This window comes from Lagopus muta, chromosome 13 (assembly GCF_023343835.1).
Source record: "Lagopus muta isolate bLagMut1 chromosome 13, bLagMut1 primary, whole genome shotgun sequence".
In the NCBI taxonomy this organism is placed as follows: Eukaryota; Metazoa; Chordata; class Aves; order Galliformes; family Phasianidae; genus Lagopus; species Lagopus muta.
In genome coordinates this window covers 1,258,135-1,276,854 of record NC_064445.1, presented here as the reverse complement: position 1 = coordinate 1,276,854, position 18,720 = coordinate 1,258,135, and the positions used below count along the sequence as shown (strand labels likewise).

General features: G+C 48.1%; 2 protein-coding genes across 6 annotated transcripts in view; both read left to right on the top strand.

Annotated features, from left to right (window-relative positions):
* Nucleotides 1-11,328, top strand: part of LOC125699659 (fibronectin type-III domain-containing protein 3a-like) — a 37,243-nt gene extending 25,915 nt beyond the window's left edge. For all 5 annotated transcript variants that reach the window (XM_048959432.1, XM_048959431.1, XM_048959433.1 and 2 more), the window contains 16 exons: nt 419-472; nt 1,146-1,267; nt 1,353-1,527; nt 2,312-2,398; nt 2,615-2,753; nt 3,103-3,171; nt 3,408-3,526; nt 3,624-3,729; nt 4,318-4,493; nt 5,137-5,250; nt 5,574-5,723; nt 6,018-6,298; nt 6,865-7,077; nt 7,748-7,914; nt 8,144-8,265; nt 8,808-11,328. In XM_048959432.1, coding sequence (XP_048815389.1) covers nt 419-472; nt 1,146-1,267; nt 1,353-1,527; nt 2,312-2,398; nt 2,615-2,753; nt 3,103-3,171; nt 3,408-3,526; nt 3,624-3,729; nt 4,318-4,493; nt 5,137-5,250; nt 5,574-5,723; nt 6,018-6,298; nt 6,865-7,077; nt 7,748-7,914; nt 8,144-8,265; nt 8,808-9,125 — 2,412 coding nt within the window. In that variant the 3' untranslated portion in view covers nt 9,126-11,328. The remainder of the gene's footprint in view (nt 1-418; nt 473-1,145; nt 1,268-1,352; nt 1,528-2,311; nt 2,399-2,614; nt 2,754-3,102; nt 3,172-3,407; nt 3,527-3,623; nt 3,730-4,317; nt 4,494-5,136; nt 5,251-5,573; nt 5,724-6,017; nt 6,299-6,864; nt 7,078-7,747; nt 7,915-8,143; nt 8,266-8,807) is intronic.
* Nucleotides 11,329-14,633: 3,305 nt separating this feature from the next.
* TAF9B (TATA-box binding protein associated factor 9b) lies at nt 14,634-17,712 on the top strand. Its single transcript, XM_048959446.1, has 7 exons — nt 14,634-14,741; nt 14,812-14,893; nt 14,973-15,109; nt 15,165-15,299; nt 16,367-16,448; nt 16,664-16,777; nt 17,153-17,712. Exons 1-7 carry the CDS (start codon nt 14,691-14,693, stop codon nt 17,317-17,319), a joined length of 768 nt encoding a protein of 255 aa, XP_048815403.1. The 5' UTR covers nt 14,634-14,690; the 3' UTR covers nt 17,320-17,712.
* Nucleotides 17,713-18,720: the final 1,008 nt, after the last annotated feature.

Genomic DNA, 18,720 nt, shown 5'->3' with positions numbered 1-18,720 from the left:
ATTCCATGTTTTTCTAACAGCTATGTTTACACCTGGAAAAAATGATTAATAGATGAATAATATCCGTTAAATTATCTGTATAATCTGCACTTAGGAAGTTCCTAATTTGTATTTCCTAGAAAGCACAATTAGTTCAATATATTAATGCAGCAGTTCAAAGAGCCACCATGAGTGAGGGATGGAATGAGCTGCTGGCTTTTACACAGAGCACGTGCCCAGAGCTGCAGGTGATCCCAAGTGTTTGTGGAGGAAGAGAGCTGTTTTGTGTGCTTACTGCAGACTTTTCAGCTCTTTTCATTTTAAAAGGCAGTTGGAATTTATAAATATACCTGATCGCTCAATTGCTGTCTTAATATGCAAAAGATGCAAATGTTCAACCGCTTGGTTTTAACTTTTTTCACTGTTTCTCTATTTTCAGTCTTCAAATGACAACGGTTCCAAAATAACTAATTTCCTTTTAGAATGGGATGAGGTAAGCCCTCTTCTAGTGGAAAAAATACCCAACAATGCAATGACTGATTATACTTTAAAAATACTTTTCAGCTTTGGTTCATCCACTATTTTCAGTGCAGCTGCCTGGGCAGTCTTAAACTCAGTTAAAGATCTTGAATGCCATTGTTAGCAGTGAGGCATTGGAGCAGACTGTCTGTTCAGGTCCTCTGAGAGCCGTGCTCAGTGTCCTCGTGTGGTCCTTGTCAGTCAGAGCAGCGTTAACTCCTGGCCTTTGTTGATCAAGTGTTTGGCTTCTCCCTTCAGTAGCTGTCACAAATACTGCTCCGGTCTGAACTTCTTACAGAAGTATATCCCAAAGCAGTAAAAACTTCACATTTGTGGTTTATTTTCCGTTGCAGTGATGTATTACCATTTTGTCACAACTGCAGCACCAAAAAATATCTCAGTCAGATGTGATTCTGGCACCTGGAGTGCTCAGGATTGCTCAGCGTGGAGTGGGTGACTGCAGCTTTCTAATTCTTTGGACTTACTGGTTTTTGTTTTTTTAATCTAGCTTTTATTAAATCAGTGCAGTTGTTATATTTATAGTTTTTATTAAATTAGGAAAAGTTAGAGGATAAGGAAATGACCTTAGCAGGGAGTGCACAGTCTCAGTGCAAGAAGTTGCTCAGGTCCTTCTCGCTTTTTTAAAGGGGAAGAACGGGCCCTTCAAAGAATGCTACTACGGGCACCTGAAGCAGTATAAGCTCACCAAACTCTCTCCTTCCACAAGATACTCGCTTAGACTGGCTGCTAAGAACGATATTGGAATGAGGTAAGGGCAGCAGCTCGTGCCATCGTTCATTTCCTCCCCGGCTCCCCGGCGCCGTCGTTAACATCCCCAAAACCCATTTCTGCAGTGGGTTCAGTGAGACGGTGACGTACTGCACAGCAGGGATGGTGCCCCCAGCCCCGCCGCCCCCGCTGCTCGTTGAAGCTGGGGTGACCTGGCTGGCCCTGCGGTGGAGCCCCCCCAGCGGAGTGTCCTCAGAGGACGCCCTCACTTACACGTTGGACGTGGAGGAGGAAGGTTCCGTAAGTGCGCCTTTCTTTCACATCTACAGAAGCTCGATGCGCGGTTGGGCATGAATAAACATTTCAAGCAGTATTTGACTTCCAAATTGGCAAGCACTGCACGCGTTTATGAAACAAAGATGGAGTTCCAGCTACAACAACGTCAACAACGAAAAACAATCTGTCTGTTAGAAAAATGTCTGCTCCAGTAAGCTTGCTCAACCATCTTTACCCAAAAAGAGGCAGGACAGTCTTCATCTTTCTTAATTTGAATAAAGGGAGAGTCCACTGGGGTGCAGCCCTATGGATCTCTCACATCTCTGGGGGACACAGCCCCTATATTGCCCCTGTACCCCAACACTACTGAGCCCTTTCCCCACTGGCCAAGGTATTGAGGTTCCCATTTCCCCGTCCCCCTGTGGTTCGCCCCTTCGTTTCCTTTGTTGGCACATACTTTGTACTCCGGATTCAGAGTTTGTCCTTCTGTCCATCTGGAACTGACTGGCACTCTTCATTCTGCCCAACAAACAAGGTGCACACAAGATGCTAAGCCAGCATCTCCTGCCATGTACTTGCAAGATGAGTTTGTTTAACCGCATCCTTGGGACTGAAGCTACTCTTCTCAGCTTTTTCTTTTATCTTGTTTTGTAGGGACGCCCTATCCTTCCTTTGTTCCTCCCAAATTTTATTTTGCAAGGATGTTATCCTTGTCTTTCCTCCACTGTCCGATCACTTTTTCATTTTATCATGGAAAATCAGTGACTTTTTAGTGACTACTTTTGTTCTTGTTTTTCCTTCTTTGTAGGGTTATGGTTTCCAGCCACAGTACAACGGAGACGAGCTCTCATGCACTTTAAGAAATCTTAGAAGGAGTACATCCTATAAGTTTAGGGTTTGTACTATGTTTTGTTACTAATTTAATTATGACCGTATGCATTTCTGGGATTTTAGCATTTTCCTGTAGCTGAGACCCTTTCAATGGAGATTAGAGAAATTTAGCTGCAATTGTTGTCAGTTTTGCACAGAAGAGTTTTGTAAATCATCAGTGTATTACCCATCATTAAACCCATCTTTCCAGTCACTTCCATGTTCTGTTTGTTCGAAACAGCTCTTTGCCTACAACAGCGAAGGAAAAAGCAGCCCAAGTGAGGTAGTGGAACACAGCACCAACCCTGACAAACCTGGGCCTCCAAGTAAACCAGCTGCAAAGGGGAAGATCCATTCCCACAGCGTGAAAGTAGCATGGGGTAGGTTTGTCAGCTCTGTGTTGGAGTTGTTCTCTGCACTGTGTGTGCAGCCACCTGGTGATGCAGGTTAAAACGCAGAGACAAACCTGTAGGCTGAACACTTGTCTCTGCAGGGAATGGCATGGCAGGAGAAATGCACAGTGCTCCTCTTCCTCGTGATTAATAACAAAAAAACATCGTTCTGTATAATGTGCTGTGACTATATGTGTGTGCACAGTTTTCTTTTTGAGTTGTTTTTTTACTTGAATTAATTCTACAGATTAAAATGTTATCTGAAGACAGTTGATAACAAAGCAAAGCATTGTCTTTACATCCTAGGAAGTCATTTTAAGGTGATGTTTTCTTTCAGAACCGCCCAAAGATAATGGAGGATCAGACATTGTTAAGTACTTTCTGGAGATCTCAGAAGCAGTCATTGGTAAGCAGGTGTCATTAGGTACTGTTTGAGCTTGGGTACTAACTTGTGGTTCACCACTGTCGCTGGAGTGATTGCTCTTCTTTTCTCACACGGGTTTTTGTTCTTTGTCTGATTCGTCCCTCAAACTGGGTGTTGTGCTTTATCTTCATCTCTAACTGTACAGGAATTGTCAGGGTTGGTTTTTGCAAAAGCTTTGCAGTGTATAGGATATGTTTGGGTTTTTTTTTTTGCTGCAGGGAGTAAATGGGACGTCATCTATAGCGGTTCGCAGAGAGAGCATGTGTGTGATCATCTCAAGCCTGGTACTTCGTACAGAATGAGAGTTCATTGTGTCAGCAGAGGTGGGGAGAGCCAGGTGAGAGCAAGCAGAACGAATTTGCTTCAGAAAGCCGTGTTGGTCTGTTTCACTGCAATGTTTGCTTCCACTCTGAAATGCTGTGTGTTACTGCCAGGCTTCTGATGTTCTGACTGTTACAACATCAGCTGTTCCTCCGGGGCCCTGTCCTGCTCCGTGCCTGGCAGGCAAGGCGAAGCCCAAGGAGATCGCATTGCAGTGGGGTAAGCTCCTGAAAAATGTGTTAACACTTCTAAAATACTTAGATATCTATGTAAATAAAATAAGGGTTTTAATATCAAAGGAATATCAGTAATGTTGCCCATGGTGATACTTTAATTAAAAAAAAAAAAAAGCTTGCAAACCAGCTGTGACCTTCATGTCTGCAGTGATATGGAGTGGTTTAAATGAGTGTCTTCCATTGAGGAGAGCTCTCTGGCTGCCTTGTTACTGATGCATTCATTATTATTATTATTGGCAAGTTAAGAACCAACCCTCCTTTTATTTATTTTTATTTATTACTTTTATCTCAGTAAAGGAGATAAGCGAGCAGCAATGAAGGTAGACTGTTTTTTGAAGGACGTTTATGAAAGAACCTGATAAAGGCTATCTTAAACTAATATACCAGTTCCTGTGGGGGAAGAAAAACCTGATGTTGCTCTGCTCAGCTGCACTGAACACCTGCACCCTGATTTTTAGCATGCATCTAGCTTGACTTGTAGCTTGAGAAGGCTTGAGAGGTAGAAACTAGTTAAAAGAGAAAGAGTGCTTAGTGAAATCAATAGAAAAAAAAATGCCTTTTTATTTTGCAGGCCCACCACCTGTAGATGGAGGATCTGACATAACAGAATACGTTCTGGAGATGGCAAACTCGGAGCAGGAGGAGCGCAGACAGGTGTACCAGGGTGCTGCACCCGAGTGCACTGTGAGCAACCTGCTCCCTGGCAGGGCGTACTGCTTCTGGCTGCGGGCAGCAAACAGGGTCGGGGTAAGTGCCCTGTGAGCAGGGCTGGGTCTTACAGGAAGGATGGTGGTGGTGCTCTCCGGTTCAGAGCCTGGTGGTAACCTGTAGCTTGTGTTCTGTCCTATTTTCATGAGAAGAGCAGAATTTCTCATGTGTGTATATATATATTAGGGGAAAAAAAAGAGTAAACTCTACGTTTCTGGCGGTAGATAATCGCTTGGTGTTTGTGCCTTAGGAAATTGCACCGTGTTTTACAGTTGTGTGGACTTTACAGATTGGTGCAGTGGGAACAGCATTGTGCAGAGAGGGTGTGTTCAAACAGTGCAAGGTTTGAATGAGGTTAGGGTAAATGTCAGTTGTGTAAAAGCCTTTCTGAAACACTGCCCAGCTGCTTCTGGAAGAGAGATTCTGACCGTGGGGAGAGGAGGAGTGACACAAGTGCAGGAGTGGGAGGTAGTGGGAGGGTTAATAGGTGCCTGCAGGCACAGAGCCAGCTTCTAAACCGCCTGAAAGGAATAGAAAACACTGCTCTGAAAATGAGCATGGAAATTTTCTATTTGCCTCCTTACTGTTAGAAATGATTTGTTTTCTTCAGCTCACACACTTGCCTGTCAGTTTTTGCTCGACTCTGTTGCTATTCTCATGAAGCTGTACTTTTTTTTTGCAGTTTGGTCCTCACTCAGACAAAGCAGAAATCTCTACTGCTCCAGGCCCCCCTGATCAGTGCTGCAAACCTGCGATCACCTGTAAAAATGCAACCTGTGTTGCAGTTTCCTGGGAGGTAGGTGCTAATGGGTGTTCAGGAAGACAGAAATTGTTGTGTGGCTCTTAGAATCATGCTGGCATACAGGTGGCACGGAAGTGGAAGAAGTGACAAGTGTATGGGTGCAGTATTTGGGGCATCTCTGTGTAGAGGTATATGTTATTGTTGTAGATTTGGTGCACTGTACTAGCAGTAGCAAAGTGCCAGAGTGTCGTATCTGAGAAGACAGTTCTCTCAAACTCAGCTTTTCAACCCCAGTGCTTGTTTTGATGTCTTTGTTCAGTGTAGTGAGAGACCATACTTGTATGATGAACATGTAATTTGTTGCTTGAAACCTGCAGAGTCCTGCGTGCAATGGTGCAGAAATCAGTGAATACAGACTGGAGTGGGGACAGGTGGAAGGATCGATGCATGTCATTTACACAGGCCCTTGCCAGAGCTATGAAGTGAAGGGTCTCACGCCTGCAACCACGTATTATTGTCGTGTACAGGTATGAAAAGCCTTTTCTGTGTTAGTAACCAAATGAGCAAAGAGATACAGGTGGAAGAAAAACCTCAGTTCTGGATCAGTGCAATTATTAAAGCTCTCCTCCTCCCCAGCCCCTCCTAACTACATGTATCTAAAAGTAAGATGTTGCATTAGATACCAGGTGTTTTGTCATGTTTGCACTTTGGGCAGTTTCCCTTGCTCTTCCATGTTTGTGATGGCGTGCAGAAGGAAGCACAGTAAATGTACTGAGTGGAAAGGTGTGGATTCAGTTAACAATGCATGGTGTCCCTTCCAGGCTGTGAACGTGGCTGGGGTTGGGCTGTTTGGAGAGGCTGGAGTGGTGACGACCCCTGCGTCGGTGCCTGCAGCCGTGGCCGTGCTGCAGCTGCTGGAGGAAGACCAAATGGAAGTTTCTCTTCCTTTATCAACGTGCCTTGCAATTCAATGGGAAGAGCCGTGTTGTCATGGGGCAGAGATCACTGGATATAATATAGAATATGGGGAAAAGCAGCTTGTAACTGTTGGAAGGAATACAAGCCACATTCTTGAGAATCTGCTGCCTGATACTCTCTACAGGTAATAATCACCAGCTTGCTTTCAAAGCTGCATCTGTAGCAGCTTTCATTCACTGGCTTTGAGGGCAGTTTTTTTAAACTCTGTAGCAGTGTCACTCAGCTTACAGAGTATCTGCTTGGTTCACTCTGCAACAAATCAAATCATCATACCAAGACTTTAAGCCTTGACGTCTAGCAGGAAGGTTGCTGCACTAAGACTGTTGCTCGCTCTCAAAGCCAAGGCTTTGCTCTAGGCTTCTTTTAATTCCTGATTGCTTATTTGGTATGATTGCCACCTCACCAAAAGACAGTGTGTGTGTGCAGAGGGGCAGAGCCCCTCTCTTGGCTGAACATCACCTTGGAGAAGCTGGGTGCTTGTTCACAGTGCAAACCTGAACAGTGCTGAGAAATGCTGAAGTTTTATTAGGCTGAAATTGCAACAATTTTCACTTGTTTTGAACTAGATTATTTTTAGCTTTTAACTGCATTTTCATTGTTCATAGTTGTGTTCTTTGCAGATGTTAATTCTGATTACCTAGCATTTGTCAGGGCCCAATAATAACCATACGGCTGCTCTTGTGTTTCTAGGGTGAGAATACAGGCCATAAACAGCTTTGGAGTTGGTCCTTTCAGTCATTCCATTAAAGCCAAAACGAAACCACTACCTCCTGACCCTCCTCACCTTGAATGTGTGGTCTTCAGCTACCAGAGCCTTAAACTTAAATGGGGTGAAGGTCCTAGCAGAGCTTTAATTACCAACCCTACACAGTTCAACTTGCAGATGGAGGACAGGTTTGGCAGGTAAGATAAGTGGAACACTGAGGATATTCTTGTCGCGTTAAAACTTTGTGTCAGGTTTGTTAAGGCCTTTTAACTGTTCTCACCTATGTTTGCACCAGTGAGTTGGTTGGACCTCCCAAATGTTCCTGCTTTATTTGAATTTTGGCATCCCATCTTTCAACTGTAGAAGTGCTGCAAACAGCTGCTGTGCTGGAGGTGCTTGTAAAAAGTGAATCCTACTTACTGCTCAGATAACAGCACATTACTGTCTGACACCTTGTCAGTTTTTGTATTTCTTGAAGATCCTGAATTGAAGTCCAGTTTGCACACAGCTGTTCTTGACTTGCAGCTACAAACAAACCCAGCATACACAGGTGTGGTTCTCTCTGTTGAAACCCAGAGTCTGGCTGTGTATTTTCTGCAGGGTGCTGCAGCTCAGTGCCCTGCCAGGTTAATGAATGCCTGGGGAATAGAAATGAAGTCTGGAAGCAGCATGGATGCTGCGTGCTGCTGAGAAGGGCACATGGGGAACCGCTGGTCACACAGCAGGGCTCAGCTGCCTGCTGTGCACAGCACGTGTGTGTGATGCAGGGGCACAAGGAACGCACTGTCATTGTTTTTGTGCTGATGGCACACGTTCCAATTAGTGATCCCTGAGTGCTTCTGATTTGTGTCGTGCTTTTTCTTCCAGGTTTGTTACAGTTTACAGTGGTCCGTGTCACACGTACAAAGTACAGCGGCTCAGTGAATCCACCACGTACTATTTCAAGATCCAGGCCTACAACGATGCTGGAGAGGGAGAGTTTTCTGACGTTTACGCTTTCACTACAACCAAGTCTCCCCCTGCTTCTCTTAAAGGTTAGAGACCTCAGTGAGCCATGTATGTGGTAGGGTGGATGCTAAAAGCCCGCTTTCCCAGTAAAATGGAACACGTGCAAACTAAAGGATTATTTTAAGCAAGGAATCTATGAATATGAATGTCTGAATGTCTGTCACTGGTGATTTTGCCTTCTTCCTTCCAGTGGAAGAGGCAAGAATGCTCGTACAGACTGTTTTCTAATCTACCAACAAATTGCTTCTGTTCTAGCACCCAAAGCAAATCAGCTGGAAGAAAACACTTATGAAATCACATGGGAACCTTTACAGCCGATGAAAGGAGATTCCATTGTTTACATCCTCCAGCTTGCTGCTGGGAGAGAGTTTGATCAGGTACCTTCTGTTTCACAAAATGAACTTTTTACCTATAAAAAGGATTGCCAACGTTTTCCTCTTGAATTGTTTGGGTTTTTTTTACGAATCTGATAACATTCTAAATTCTTAAGTTATTCCAAAGCACATCCTCCTTTGCTCAGCTCATTGAGAGCAGTAGGTCTCCAAGTAGCAGCAGGAGTTGGAATGTTTCGTAGCGGTTGTTTGCTGTGAGTCGCACTGCATGGAAGGAGCATCCCTACAGATGTGTGTCCCGGCAGGGAAGGGTGGGCAGGCTTTTTGGAGTGCTGTTCTCAAGCCTAACACAGGTTGCACAACTCTGTGTTTTCTTCAGCATGTTGTTTTCATCAGCAGGCACATTCCTGCTGCTTCTGCTCTTCCTTTCAAGTAGAAGCACTTATGCGGAAATGATCTGTTAAGCAAACACAGTATTTCAGATCTGTGCTGACACTTTGCTGGTGGTGTCAGAGCAAATGGCTGCTAAGGCAGTTTGTAAGACGAGTCCTGTTTAGATTGGTTCTCTTTCTTCTTGTGCTGCCCAGGTATACAAGGGACCAGAGACTTCCTTCCGTCTCACAGGCCTGCAGACAAACTGTGAGTACCGGATCCGAGTCTGCGCTGGCCGTCAGTCACAGGACGCTGCTGGATCCCAAGAACTGTATGGACCTTACAGCCCCACTGCAGTGTTCTCATCTCAGAAGCAGGAGCTGGAGCCGCAGTGTGCCGCCGTGCCCACGGAGCTGGCAGACAGCAGGAAGACGTTGCACGAGGAGCGCTTCATCGCCATCGTTCTTCTCTGCGGCTTCGCAGTGGTCGCCATTTTATTTGCTGTCGTCATTCAGTACTTTGTGATCAAGTAGACGGGAACCTACTCAGTGCTCAGCTCTTTGTACAGAAGCTCTTTCGGGTATTTATGGTTAGTTCTAATTGAAATCCTAGCTGGTGATGTGTGGATATGCGCGTGTCCGCCCTGCTGCTGGCTGACAGCGAGGCTGGGTCGGCAGCTCCCTTCCAAATACCGAATTTCTTGTAGAAAGGGTGATCCTTTGTCCTCTGTAATCAGGGTTAGCTGTTAGAAAACAGCACAAACTGCCTTACTGTGCACACCGGTGTGTGTGTGCACGCTCTGCTCTCTCTGAATTCACACGAGGCCCCTTGGGCAGTCAGAGAGGGGCGGCGTTAGTAGAACAAGTCCTTTCCAAGTCCAGCTAGAGCAGGGCAGCCCATCAGCAGTGTGTAACCAGGCGTCGCAGTTTGGTAGACGTGACATACAGCAGCACAGATGCTTAAGCTTAGAGCAGTACTGCATTGCAGAACATTACTAGAGCATACCACATTTAATATACTGTAGAAGGAAAGCAGAATATTGACTTAGTGATATTACTACTTTACAGTTACTTTAATACGTTGGATTCAGTAATAATCATTTCGAGCGTTCAGAGTCGCGGGTGCCAGCGTTGGTAGGGTTTGAATCGAGATGCTCAGACAGTGAGCAGGGCAGCTGCGTTGGGGTGTGTGGTGCAGGAAGGCCCCCCTGCACTGCACACTTGTGAACGCAGCGCTTCCTGCCGGTGGCGAGCAGCTGTTGGCCCAATCCACATTTCACTCTCAGTGCCTGAGAGAAAAGTAATTTCCTGTGCTTTGGATGAAATCTTCGCAGCGTTTCCAGAAGAGCACAGGTATTGTCTTTAAGGAGAAAGAGTGCATTTATGATAAATGTTACACTATTTGGCTCAAACTGAGCAAATGTTTTTTGTACTATTATTAACCTAAAAAATAAAACTTCAGACTGCTTTTGGATGCCCTTCTTACGTAACCCGAATGATCAAATTGTACGTGGAAGAACTCTTTTTAGCTAACCTTTGTACGACGTTTTAACCGACTTGCTATCCCGGTGGTAGCAGCTTCACATTCCGTTGTTTCCTAGATGGGAATGTTCAGCCTGCTATGAGCTTCTCTGAGACGTGTCCCGTTTGTCAGGGGGATTTCGGGTGGGCACTGTGCACTACATCTGCCCTTCTCGTTGCTTCTGCTTGCGAATGCCTGCAGGTGGATCTGACAGCTGTCTTCTCTGTGCCAAAGGGTTTGAGAGCTGGAGCTCGCGAGTTCAGGAGGCGTTTCAGCATGGGTCTGCTGACAGCGTGGCATAGAAAGGTCGAGTGAGGGTTAGCACCCACCAGAACGAGGCACTTGTACGTGGAGTGCTGGATGTGCTGCAGGCTAAGGATTGCCAGTGATTACTCACTTCAAGGGTCTTTCTCCTATGGCAGTTGGTGAATAATGTTGCGTTGTAGTTCGAGGCATTGTGTTGTATTTCAGATGTGGAGAACCTAAATTATGACATAGTATCGCTTAATACTCGTAAAAGTAGATTTATGGTGCAATCTGAAATTAATCTTTTTCAAAATGTACTCTTCATTTTGTACTCTATTTATTTTGATTAAAAGTCCTGGAAAAATGTATGTTTGAATGTATTGTTCTACTTGTAGCAGAACTTTAAGTTAATCATTTATTATATCATAGAAATCTCTCCCTCCGCTTTTGGAAAGAGTTTTATACAGATCTTAGTGTCTTTAGTTTGCAGAAGAGTTTACAGTCTGTCTCTGTTCCTCTTTATAGCCTACTTTTAGCAAATACGACCGCCTTCAGCAAATCTCTGTTGCCAAAGGGTTATTTCTTTTAACTCTTAGAACGAAGTTTGTAGAGGTTCATTCACAATACTATTTCTGATGGTTTTAAAAGGTAAATTAGGATGGCAAAGTAAATACTAACAAGGGACGACTCCCGAAAAAGGAAAAGTTCTTCTGTCATTGCCACGAAGTGCTCAGTGCTGGCAGATGCACCGGGGAGCCTCCCTCTGTGCAGACGGGCATCAGCTCTTATCCATTCCAGAACGAAACGCCCTCGTGGCATCAATGCGCCAGCTATCTTCGTTTCTCTGTATTGTAATTTTGAGGTATCTCTATGTTAAAGCCGCCATGCATTGTATTACTAAATTGTAACTATCAAATAGATAATATATTTAATACAGCCAATAAATAATACGAATGTATTCAGATTTGACCGCAGGGTCGCTGTGTGTTTCTTGTGGGCTTTGTCCTTATCTGGGAGCAGTCGCTTCTGAAGCGTGTGATTGAAGCTGAAGGGACGTAGCATGGTGCTCAGTATCACTGAACTGAGTTTATGCAGCTCTCTGGAAGAAAAGCTGAAGGTGGGTGTCCCAGGGGGCCACTGGGGAAGGAGTTGTGCCCTCACCCTTCTGTCACTGCTTTGTCTCACCAATGGTGCACAGTAACGTGTGGCTTTTTGTTCTGCCTTCAGGACTCACAGTGACCGCCTTCGGGCTGCGCAGGCGCTGGATGCAGAACCTGGGCTCTGGGCTCCATGAGGTGACGCAGCCAGCAGCGCTCTGGTGACCCTGTGGCAGTAAGTGCCATCCAGCAGATGAGTTCAGAACTTCGCAGTCCCTCAAGGGCTGAGCAGGGCATGGAGCAGAGCTGGTGCTGAGCAGCTGAGCAGTTGAGGACAGGCTGCACCTCGGCCCTTGGGAAGGGTAGAGCAGGAGCTCTGTGGCTCTGGAAGCAGATGGCTCTTCCTGAAGGCCGTTCCCACATCCGTCCCATAAGGGGAAGGCAGGGCTGACCACATTTGTGAGCGCAGTTTCTGAGGACAGCAGCTAGAGCTGTCTGGGTTTTTGTGGCTGTCTCCCATGCTGCCCGTTGTGCAGTGATCCATCCTTTCCTCCCTGTGTGCTGCTAGTGGTGCTGGACTAAATCACTTTGCTTTCCTCCTTACCCTGCAAAGAGTGCCTGCAGTCACAGATAGAACTGTTTTATCCTTTGATAGTAGAAAATTAACAAGCCCGTTTGGACCAGTTTCACAGTTTTCCATCATTCTGTGTTTATTTGGGGCCTTTCCCACTTGAGCTCTTCCCCAGCAGATGCCACGGGGTGATAAATTTCTAGTGGCTGTATAAAGTTAGGATGGAAAAGCCTTTATTTGAACATCAATCTTCAGAATGAGACAGCCTGACATTGAGCCCTGATTTACTTTCCACTTCAGAAAAGATCAGAGATTGAGAGCTGGAAGCACCGGGGTGGGGGAGGCGAAGGGAAATGGGGTCAGTGCCAGAGAAAACAAGGGAAGCCTCCAGGGAGCGGTGGGTTAATGGCACTCAGCTCAGCATCCGAGATGCTGCTCTCACTGCTCAGCTTGCAGCAGGGTGAATCCTGCCACGCTCTTCAGGAATTCCTCCCTAACCCTGGGTGAAGTGATCAGGATGCCTGGTACGAAAGAAACCTCGTCCATCCTTGGAGCTGTGCTCTTGACAGCTCCTCTGTCTGAAAGACTGTCCATTCTGCAGAGCCAAATAGTGTGGGATTTGGGCTTGAAAGGTCAGCACTGATCACAGTCGCTGCATTATGTTGACAGAGCTTTGCTTTTAACGTTAGCAGGATTTCTGCTGTCATTTCCAAGAGGTTGAAGCACTGGCTGCTTTTTCAAGAGATCGAGGCATCCCAGTGCCTCAAGACAAGACAAGCTGCCTATGTGTGAAGGCTGCACTTTTTGGTGCGCCTTAAGCACTTCTCAAAATCCTTTAGAAATCTCAACACCTGATGCTGTGCTGGTGAGGATTTGAACAGCAGAGCCGGGGTGTGCTGTGGCTGCACAGTGTCTAAGCTGGTAGCTCCCAGCCTGGGGAGTCACCTCTGATGGATGTCACTGGTTCAGGGGAGGCAATCGGAGGAGGCGGCGCTCGGCCTGGCCACGCTGTGACCTGATTTCCTGCTTTCTAACTCTGAAAGAAACCTCAGTGCCTGGGCAGAGATGAGAAGCAACTGCTCTGTTATTCGGGCAGCAGGCGGAGCGCGCACAGAGCTGAACACCGACATTCATAGCGTGGCCAGAGGACAGGAGCTGGGGAGGAAGCTTCTGAGGCCAAGCGGAGGGATGGAGCCTCTGGGTCCAAAAGGGCCTCCGGCTGCTCTCTGAGGTAAACCAGTATGAAGTGCCTTGCCTCTTATAAAAGGCGCTGTTGGCAGATGGCCTGCTGAGGCCGAGTCTCGCCCTAATCCCCAGCCTGTGTCCTGTTCACAGAGGAAAAGCTTCCCCCCTCCTCTGTGCTGAGACGAGAGGAAAAAGTGGGTTTTGTTTGTTGTCTAAGGTCAGTGTCTGGAATTCATCCTCCGTTCCCTCCTTGCAGGATGTTTTTGTGTAATATTCTATGACTCATGAAAGTCAAATGACTTGGACCAAAGCGCTGCAGCACTTCCAGCCAAAGAGCTCAGCAGCAGCACTCGGCTGTCTGCACGTCCAGCACCACCACGTGCTGCTCCCAGCGCCTCGAGCCCCGCGGGGCCACCTCTGCCCTCTGCAATGCTCTGCAGTGCAGGCATCAACCCCGGGATGGGGAACCCCTCCTGCTGCAGCCCCACAGCTGGGGTTGTTTCACTGCTGTGTGCAGCACGGTGCTGAGCGCTGTGCCTGCATCTCTGCGTAGGTTGCGTTTGCTGCTTCCAGGTGTGGTGGGCACGAAGGGGGCAGGTTGGCACTTTATTGGATGGGGTGACCTCAGAGGTCTTTCCCCAGCCTTAATGGTTCTGTGGTTCTATGAAATGTTCTCTGTGGGGATGAGAACCTGAGGAAGGCTTTGCAGTGCGTGGCAGCGCGGAGCTGTGGGATCACAGCAGGGCCACAGCGGCTGTTTGTCTCTATTGGGATGTGGGGCTCAGTGGGAAACCTTGGGCTCCTGCAGGCTGCGGGGATCGGTCGCTGTCTGGAGCACAAGGCTTAAGAGGAGCGGCTGAGGGAGCTGGGATTGTTTAGCCTGGAGGAGGCTCAGAGGAGACCTCATTGCACTCTACAACTTCCTGAAGGGAGGTTGTGGTGAGGAGGGGTTTGGCCTCTTCTCCCAGGCAACAAACAGGACCCGAGGAAACAGCCACAGGTTGGAGCAGAGGAGGTTTAGGTTGGACAGGAGGAAGAACTTTTCCTCTCAGAGTGGTCAGGCACTGCAATGGCTGCCCAGGGCGGTGGTGCAGTCGCCGTCCCTGGCTGCAAGATGCGGGTCAGTGCTGGTGGGGGCGGCAGGGCGGTGTGACTGGGTGATCTTGCAGGCCCTTTCCAGCCTTGTGATTTTAGGATTGTGTGCTCAGCACGGGCCCGAGGGGCTGCTGCCGTGGCCGTCACTTTAATCCACCGATGTATTTATGTTAAAAGCACCGGTCCTGCACCACTACACTGGGTGCTGAACAGAAAGGCAGCAGACGCTGCGATGCGGCAGCCCGCGCTCCCCGCTCCCTCCCGCCCCCCAACAACGTGGCCACATCTCCATGGCAACACCTCCCGCACTTCCGGCCGCCGCAGCGGTGCTCCCGCCCCCTGATGACGTCACCGGAAGTGGGCGCGCCGAGGAGGCGGAAGCGATGGAGCCCGCGAAGATGGCGTCCCCCAAGAGCGCTCCCAAAGACGCGCAGGTACGGAGCGGGACCGCGGGGCCGAATCGGGCCGGGCCGGGCCGAGGTGACGGTGCGCGTCTCCCCGCAGGTGATGGCGCAGATCCTGAAGGATATGGGCATCACGGAGTACGAGCCGCGCGTCATCAACCAGATGCTGGAGTTCGCCTACAGTGAGCGGGGCGGCGCTGCGGGGCGGCGGGGCCCGGCCGGGAGGGGGGGGGATTTGAGCCCAGCCTCTTCTTTCCCCAGGGTACGTGACCACGATCCTGGAAGACGCGAAAATTTACTCCAGCCACGCCAAGAAGTCCAGCGTGGACGCGGACGACGTGAGGTTGGCGATCCAGTGCCGCACCGATCAGTCCTTCACGTCCCCACCGCCCCGCGATGTGAGTTACGGCCGGGGGCGGCGGGGCGGGCGGGCGCGTAACGCTCTGCGTTCAGTTCCTCTTGGACATCGCCAGGCAGAAGAACCAGACGCCGCTGCCGCTGATCAAACCTTACTCCGGGCCCAGGCTGCCCCCTGACAGATACTGCCTGACAGCGCCCAATTACCGCCTGAAGTCTCTGCAGAAGAAGGTGAGGGGCTGGGCGGGGCTGGCTGCACGGAGAGCGCGCTGTGTTTGCAGGGAGTGCAGCTGAAGGGGGTGTGATGGCTGCGGCTCCTCCCCTGGAGCTGTACAGAGCTGGGTGTGTTTGGCCTGGGGGAGGGAGAGCCCTGGGGATGCTGTGCCCTTCTGCTGCTTAAAGGGAGCTGATAAACAGAGAGAGGATGACTTTCACACAGTCTGATGCTGATAGGACAAGAGGGGAATGGCTTTAAACCGAAAGGGGGGAGATTTATATCGTATGTGAGGGGAAAAGCACTTACCCAGGGGACGGTGACCTGTGCTGCTGCCCAGAGCTGGGGGTGCCCATCCCTGGAAGTGCAGAGGGGCTCTGGGCACCTGACCTTTAAGATCCCTTTCAACTCAGGCTGTGATATGAGTATATCACTAATACTAAGGGTACCGACCTGTGCACGCTGGAAGTAAGTGCTTGTTGTCTCTGAGGAGTTCTAGGTATGCTAACTGCTGATTAACTTCAAATACAAATAGCACAAAAAGAGCATCTGTGAGTCTTCTTAGTCTTACAGCAAAATTTACAGGCCTTATCAATCTGCTTGGATAAGGCAAAAATAAAGTAAGGTGTTTGGTAGTACAGATGCTAAAAGGTGTTTTTAATCTGTTTTAGAGGGAGAAGATTCACTTTGCTTACTGAATAGTATTGAATGCCTCTGTTCGTGGTTTTTTTTTTCCTGGGTTTTAAAGAAAGAACTGTAAACACTGGGTTTAAGGTTAGATTGCTAACAAGGGATGTGACTTGGTGCTCGATGAGGAGTAGAAGGACCATCACTGATCAGTGTTGTAGCTGTTCTCCCCTGTAGAAGCTAACTTGACCGACCCGCGTGCTGCTGGCAGATCAGCTCTGTGCACATCTTTGTCCATGAGCTCTCCAGCTGATGGCTTCACACCACAAACAGTCTGAGAACTTCAGTGCTGGAATGCAGATTGCAGCCTAACAAAGTGTTGCTGTGTGTTGCCTGGTGGCAGGAGCCGCTTCCCACTTCATGTGAAGAGCTGAGCGCTCTCTCTCTCTGTCACCAGGTGGCCTCCTCTGCAGGAAGGATCACAGTCCCTCGCCTGAGCGTCGGAGCTGTGAGCAGCAGGCCCAGCACACCCACCTTAGGTAAGCAGGGGGTTTTCCAGGTGATTTGGTGAAGGAAAAACTCTTGAGAAGTGTTTTAAAAGCGTGCGCAGGGAGCTGGTAAGGGTGGGTGCTGCAGGCATTTGGCACCTGAACTGACACCAACTAAGTTTATTTTAGAACGACTGCTGTAACCTTTGGTAAGTGTGCATCACAGTGTGTTGCTGTGTGTTCTGAGTGAATGGTTCTGAATTTAGGAACACCTTCAGCACAAACGGTGTCTGTTTCAACAAAAGTGGGCACCCCGGTGTCGCTCACGGGGCAGAGGTTCACTGTGCAGATCCCCTCATCTCAGGCAGCAGTCAAGACAGGTAAGAGACAAACTGCCAAGCAGTGATTTCTCGGTTCTGCACAACTTCCCTGTGTTCTTTGTAGCAGAAAAGAAATTCATGTACAGTAATAGTGTGGGGAGATATTTCAGTTCCAGTGTTAGCTATGATAAATCTCCTGTGTCTCCTCCTGTGAGACAGGCATTCATCTCTTCAGTCGTTCTGGTAACTGCTACTTCTAGTTCCCATCTGCAGCACAGGGATGGCAGTCAGACATGCCCTGTTGCACAGGTTTCCCTTCTGCATCCCTCACAGTTCTGCTCTCTCCCCTGACTTCAGAGTGGAAATTGGGTTTCAGTGTAGGAAACTCATTTTCCCACATGTTCAGTTACTGACTTCTTTCTTCCACCTTTTCAGCCACGCCAACTACTCCAACAGTTCAGAATGTGCTAATTAATCCTTCGTTAATTGGACCAAAGAACATTCTTATCACTACAAATATGGTATCGTCACAGAACGCAGCGAGTGAATCGAATCCCTTGAAAAGGAAGCACGAGGACGATGATGATTATGACAATTTGTGAGGATGCCCCACCGCTCCTGTTCTGCAGTGATTCATATTGAGTCTGACAGGGTGTTTTCCCCCCAGCTGCTCTTTGTAAGCTACTCCAGGGCTCTGTTAGTATGCAGTTGGGTGAGAAAGAGGTGGTTGAGCTGTGGAAAAACTACAAAGCAAGTTGCATTTTCATCTGGTCTTTGATGGCTTTTGGACTTTACAGCAGTGGTGACTCACATCTCTTCTGTTGCCTTATTTCACACAGAAATGAGTCCATCTCCCTGCAGCTTGGTGAGCTGGATGCTCATAGTGCTGTTCTGTGCCAAAAAACGCACAGCTTTTAGAGAATGGGGTGATATAGAACACAACAGCTAATTAATTTCATATCAAACAATAAAAAATGAAGTCTTGGATGAAGGAAGTATCTTGACTACTTTTTCTCCTCCCATTTAAAGCATTTTAAGCATTTAAAGCCTCTAGACTGCACAGGCTGTGTACATTATTCTCCATGTGCTGCTGTAGTGCTCTCTAACAGGAGAAATACAGACAGGAACAGGGAGGGAAGAGGTAACAGCTCCCAGCTTCCTTGTTCTGTGTATTTCCAAAATCTCTACAGCTGTGGGCACTTCCTCAAGCTTGTATTTTATGTGTGCAGTGAGGAAACCATTTGTGTCCTCGTGGCAAAGCAGGTGAAGCTGATGAGGGGCAGCTGGTTCTGCCCTTCAGGTGTCTGAGATGGGGCTTCATGTACTGCAAGATGCTTCTGCTGCATTTTAAGGTCCCAGGAATGCTGTAATAAACAAAGAGAAGAACAAGTTCGACTTGTTTCTCTGTGTTTAAAGACCAAAGGAAGAAAATGGTCTCAGCAATACAAGCCTGCACACCCACCCCTCCGAGGCTTTGTGCAGCCACGTGAGCAGTTCTAAAGCAGCTTTCATGCTGTGAATGTGGGCACAGGGCTCCCTCACACACACAGCTGTGTTGCACCTGTGCCAGGCCCAGCTGCTGCAGCTCTGCAGTCTCAGGTACTCTGTAGAGCTGCACAGCACCCAGCACGTAGCAGGACACGGTGCAGATCTGCTCCACGTACCTGCATGGCCACATCCTCACCTACAGTCACTGTATGTAAGTTTGTGTAAATAAGGGTACATGTGCTCACCTGCACCCACTTCTCCATGTTAGCAGAATGTTTATTTGCAAGTACACACACATGGCTTTACCTGTCCCCCCCTCAGGCACCTTTTGCAGACCCACAGCCATGGGGTGCCGTGCAGCCAGGCTCAGACACCTTCCTTATTTATGTAAATATAAAATAGGAACAGGTGGCACCACATCATGCTTAACTGCAATGGCTACAATTACAGCTGGTGTTGCACTGCGCTGTGTGTGTCATCCCCTTGTGTGATACATCACACACCTCATGGTTCTG

What these genes read in the sequence shown, in the direction of transcription:
- TAF9B (XM_048959446.1), top strand. Translation starts at nt 14,691, where the DNA reads ATGGAGCCCGCGAAGATGGCGTCCCCCAAGAGCGCTCCCAAAGACGCG. An exon ending in CGTCCCCACCGCCCCGCGAT is followed by an intron (nt 15,110 to 15,164) that starts GTGAGTTACGGC and finishes CTCTGCGTTCAG; the next exon opens with TTCCTCTTGGACATCGCCAG. An exon ending in TGAAGTCTCTGCAGAAGAAG is followed by an intron (nt 15,300 to 16,366) that starts GTGAGGGGCTGG and finishes CTCTGTCACCAG; the next exon opens with GTGGCCTCCTCTGCAGGAAG.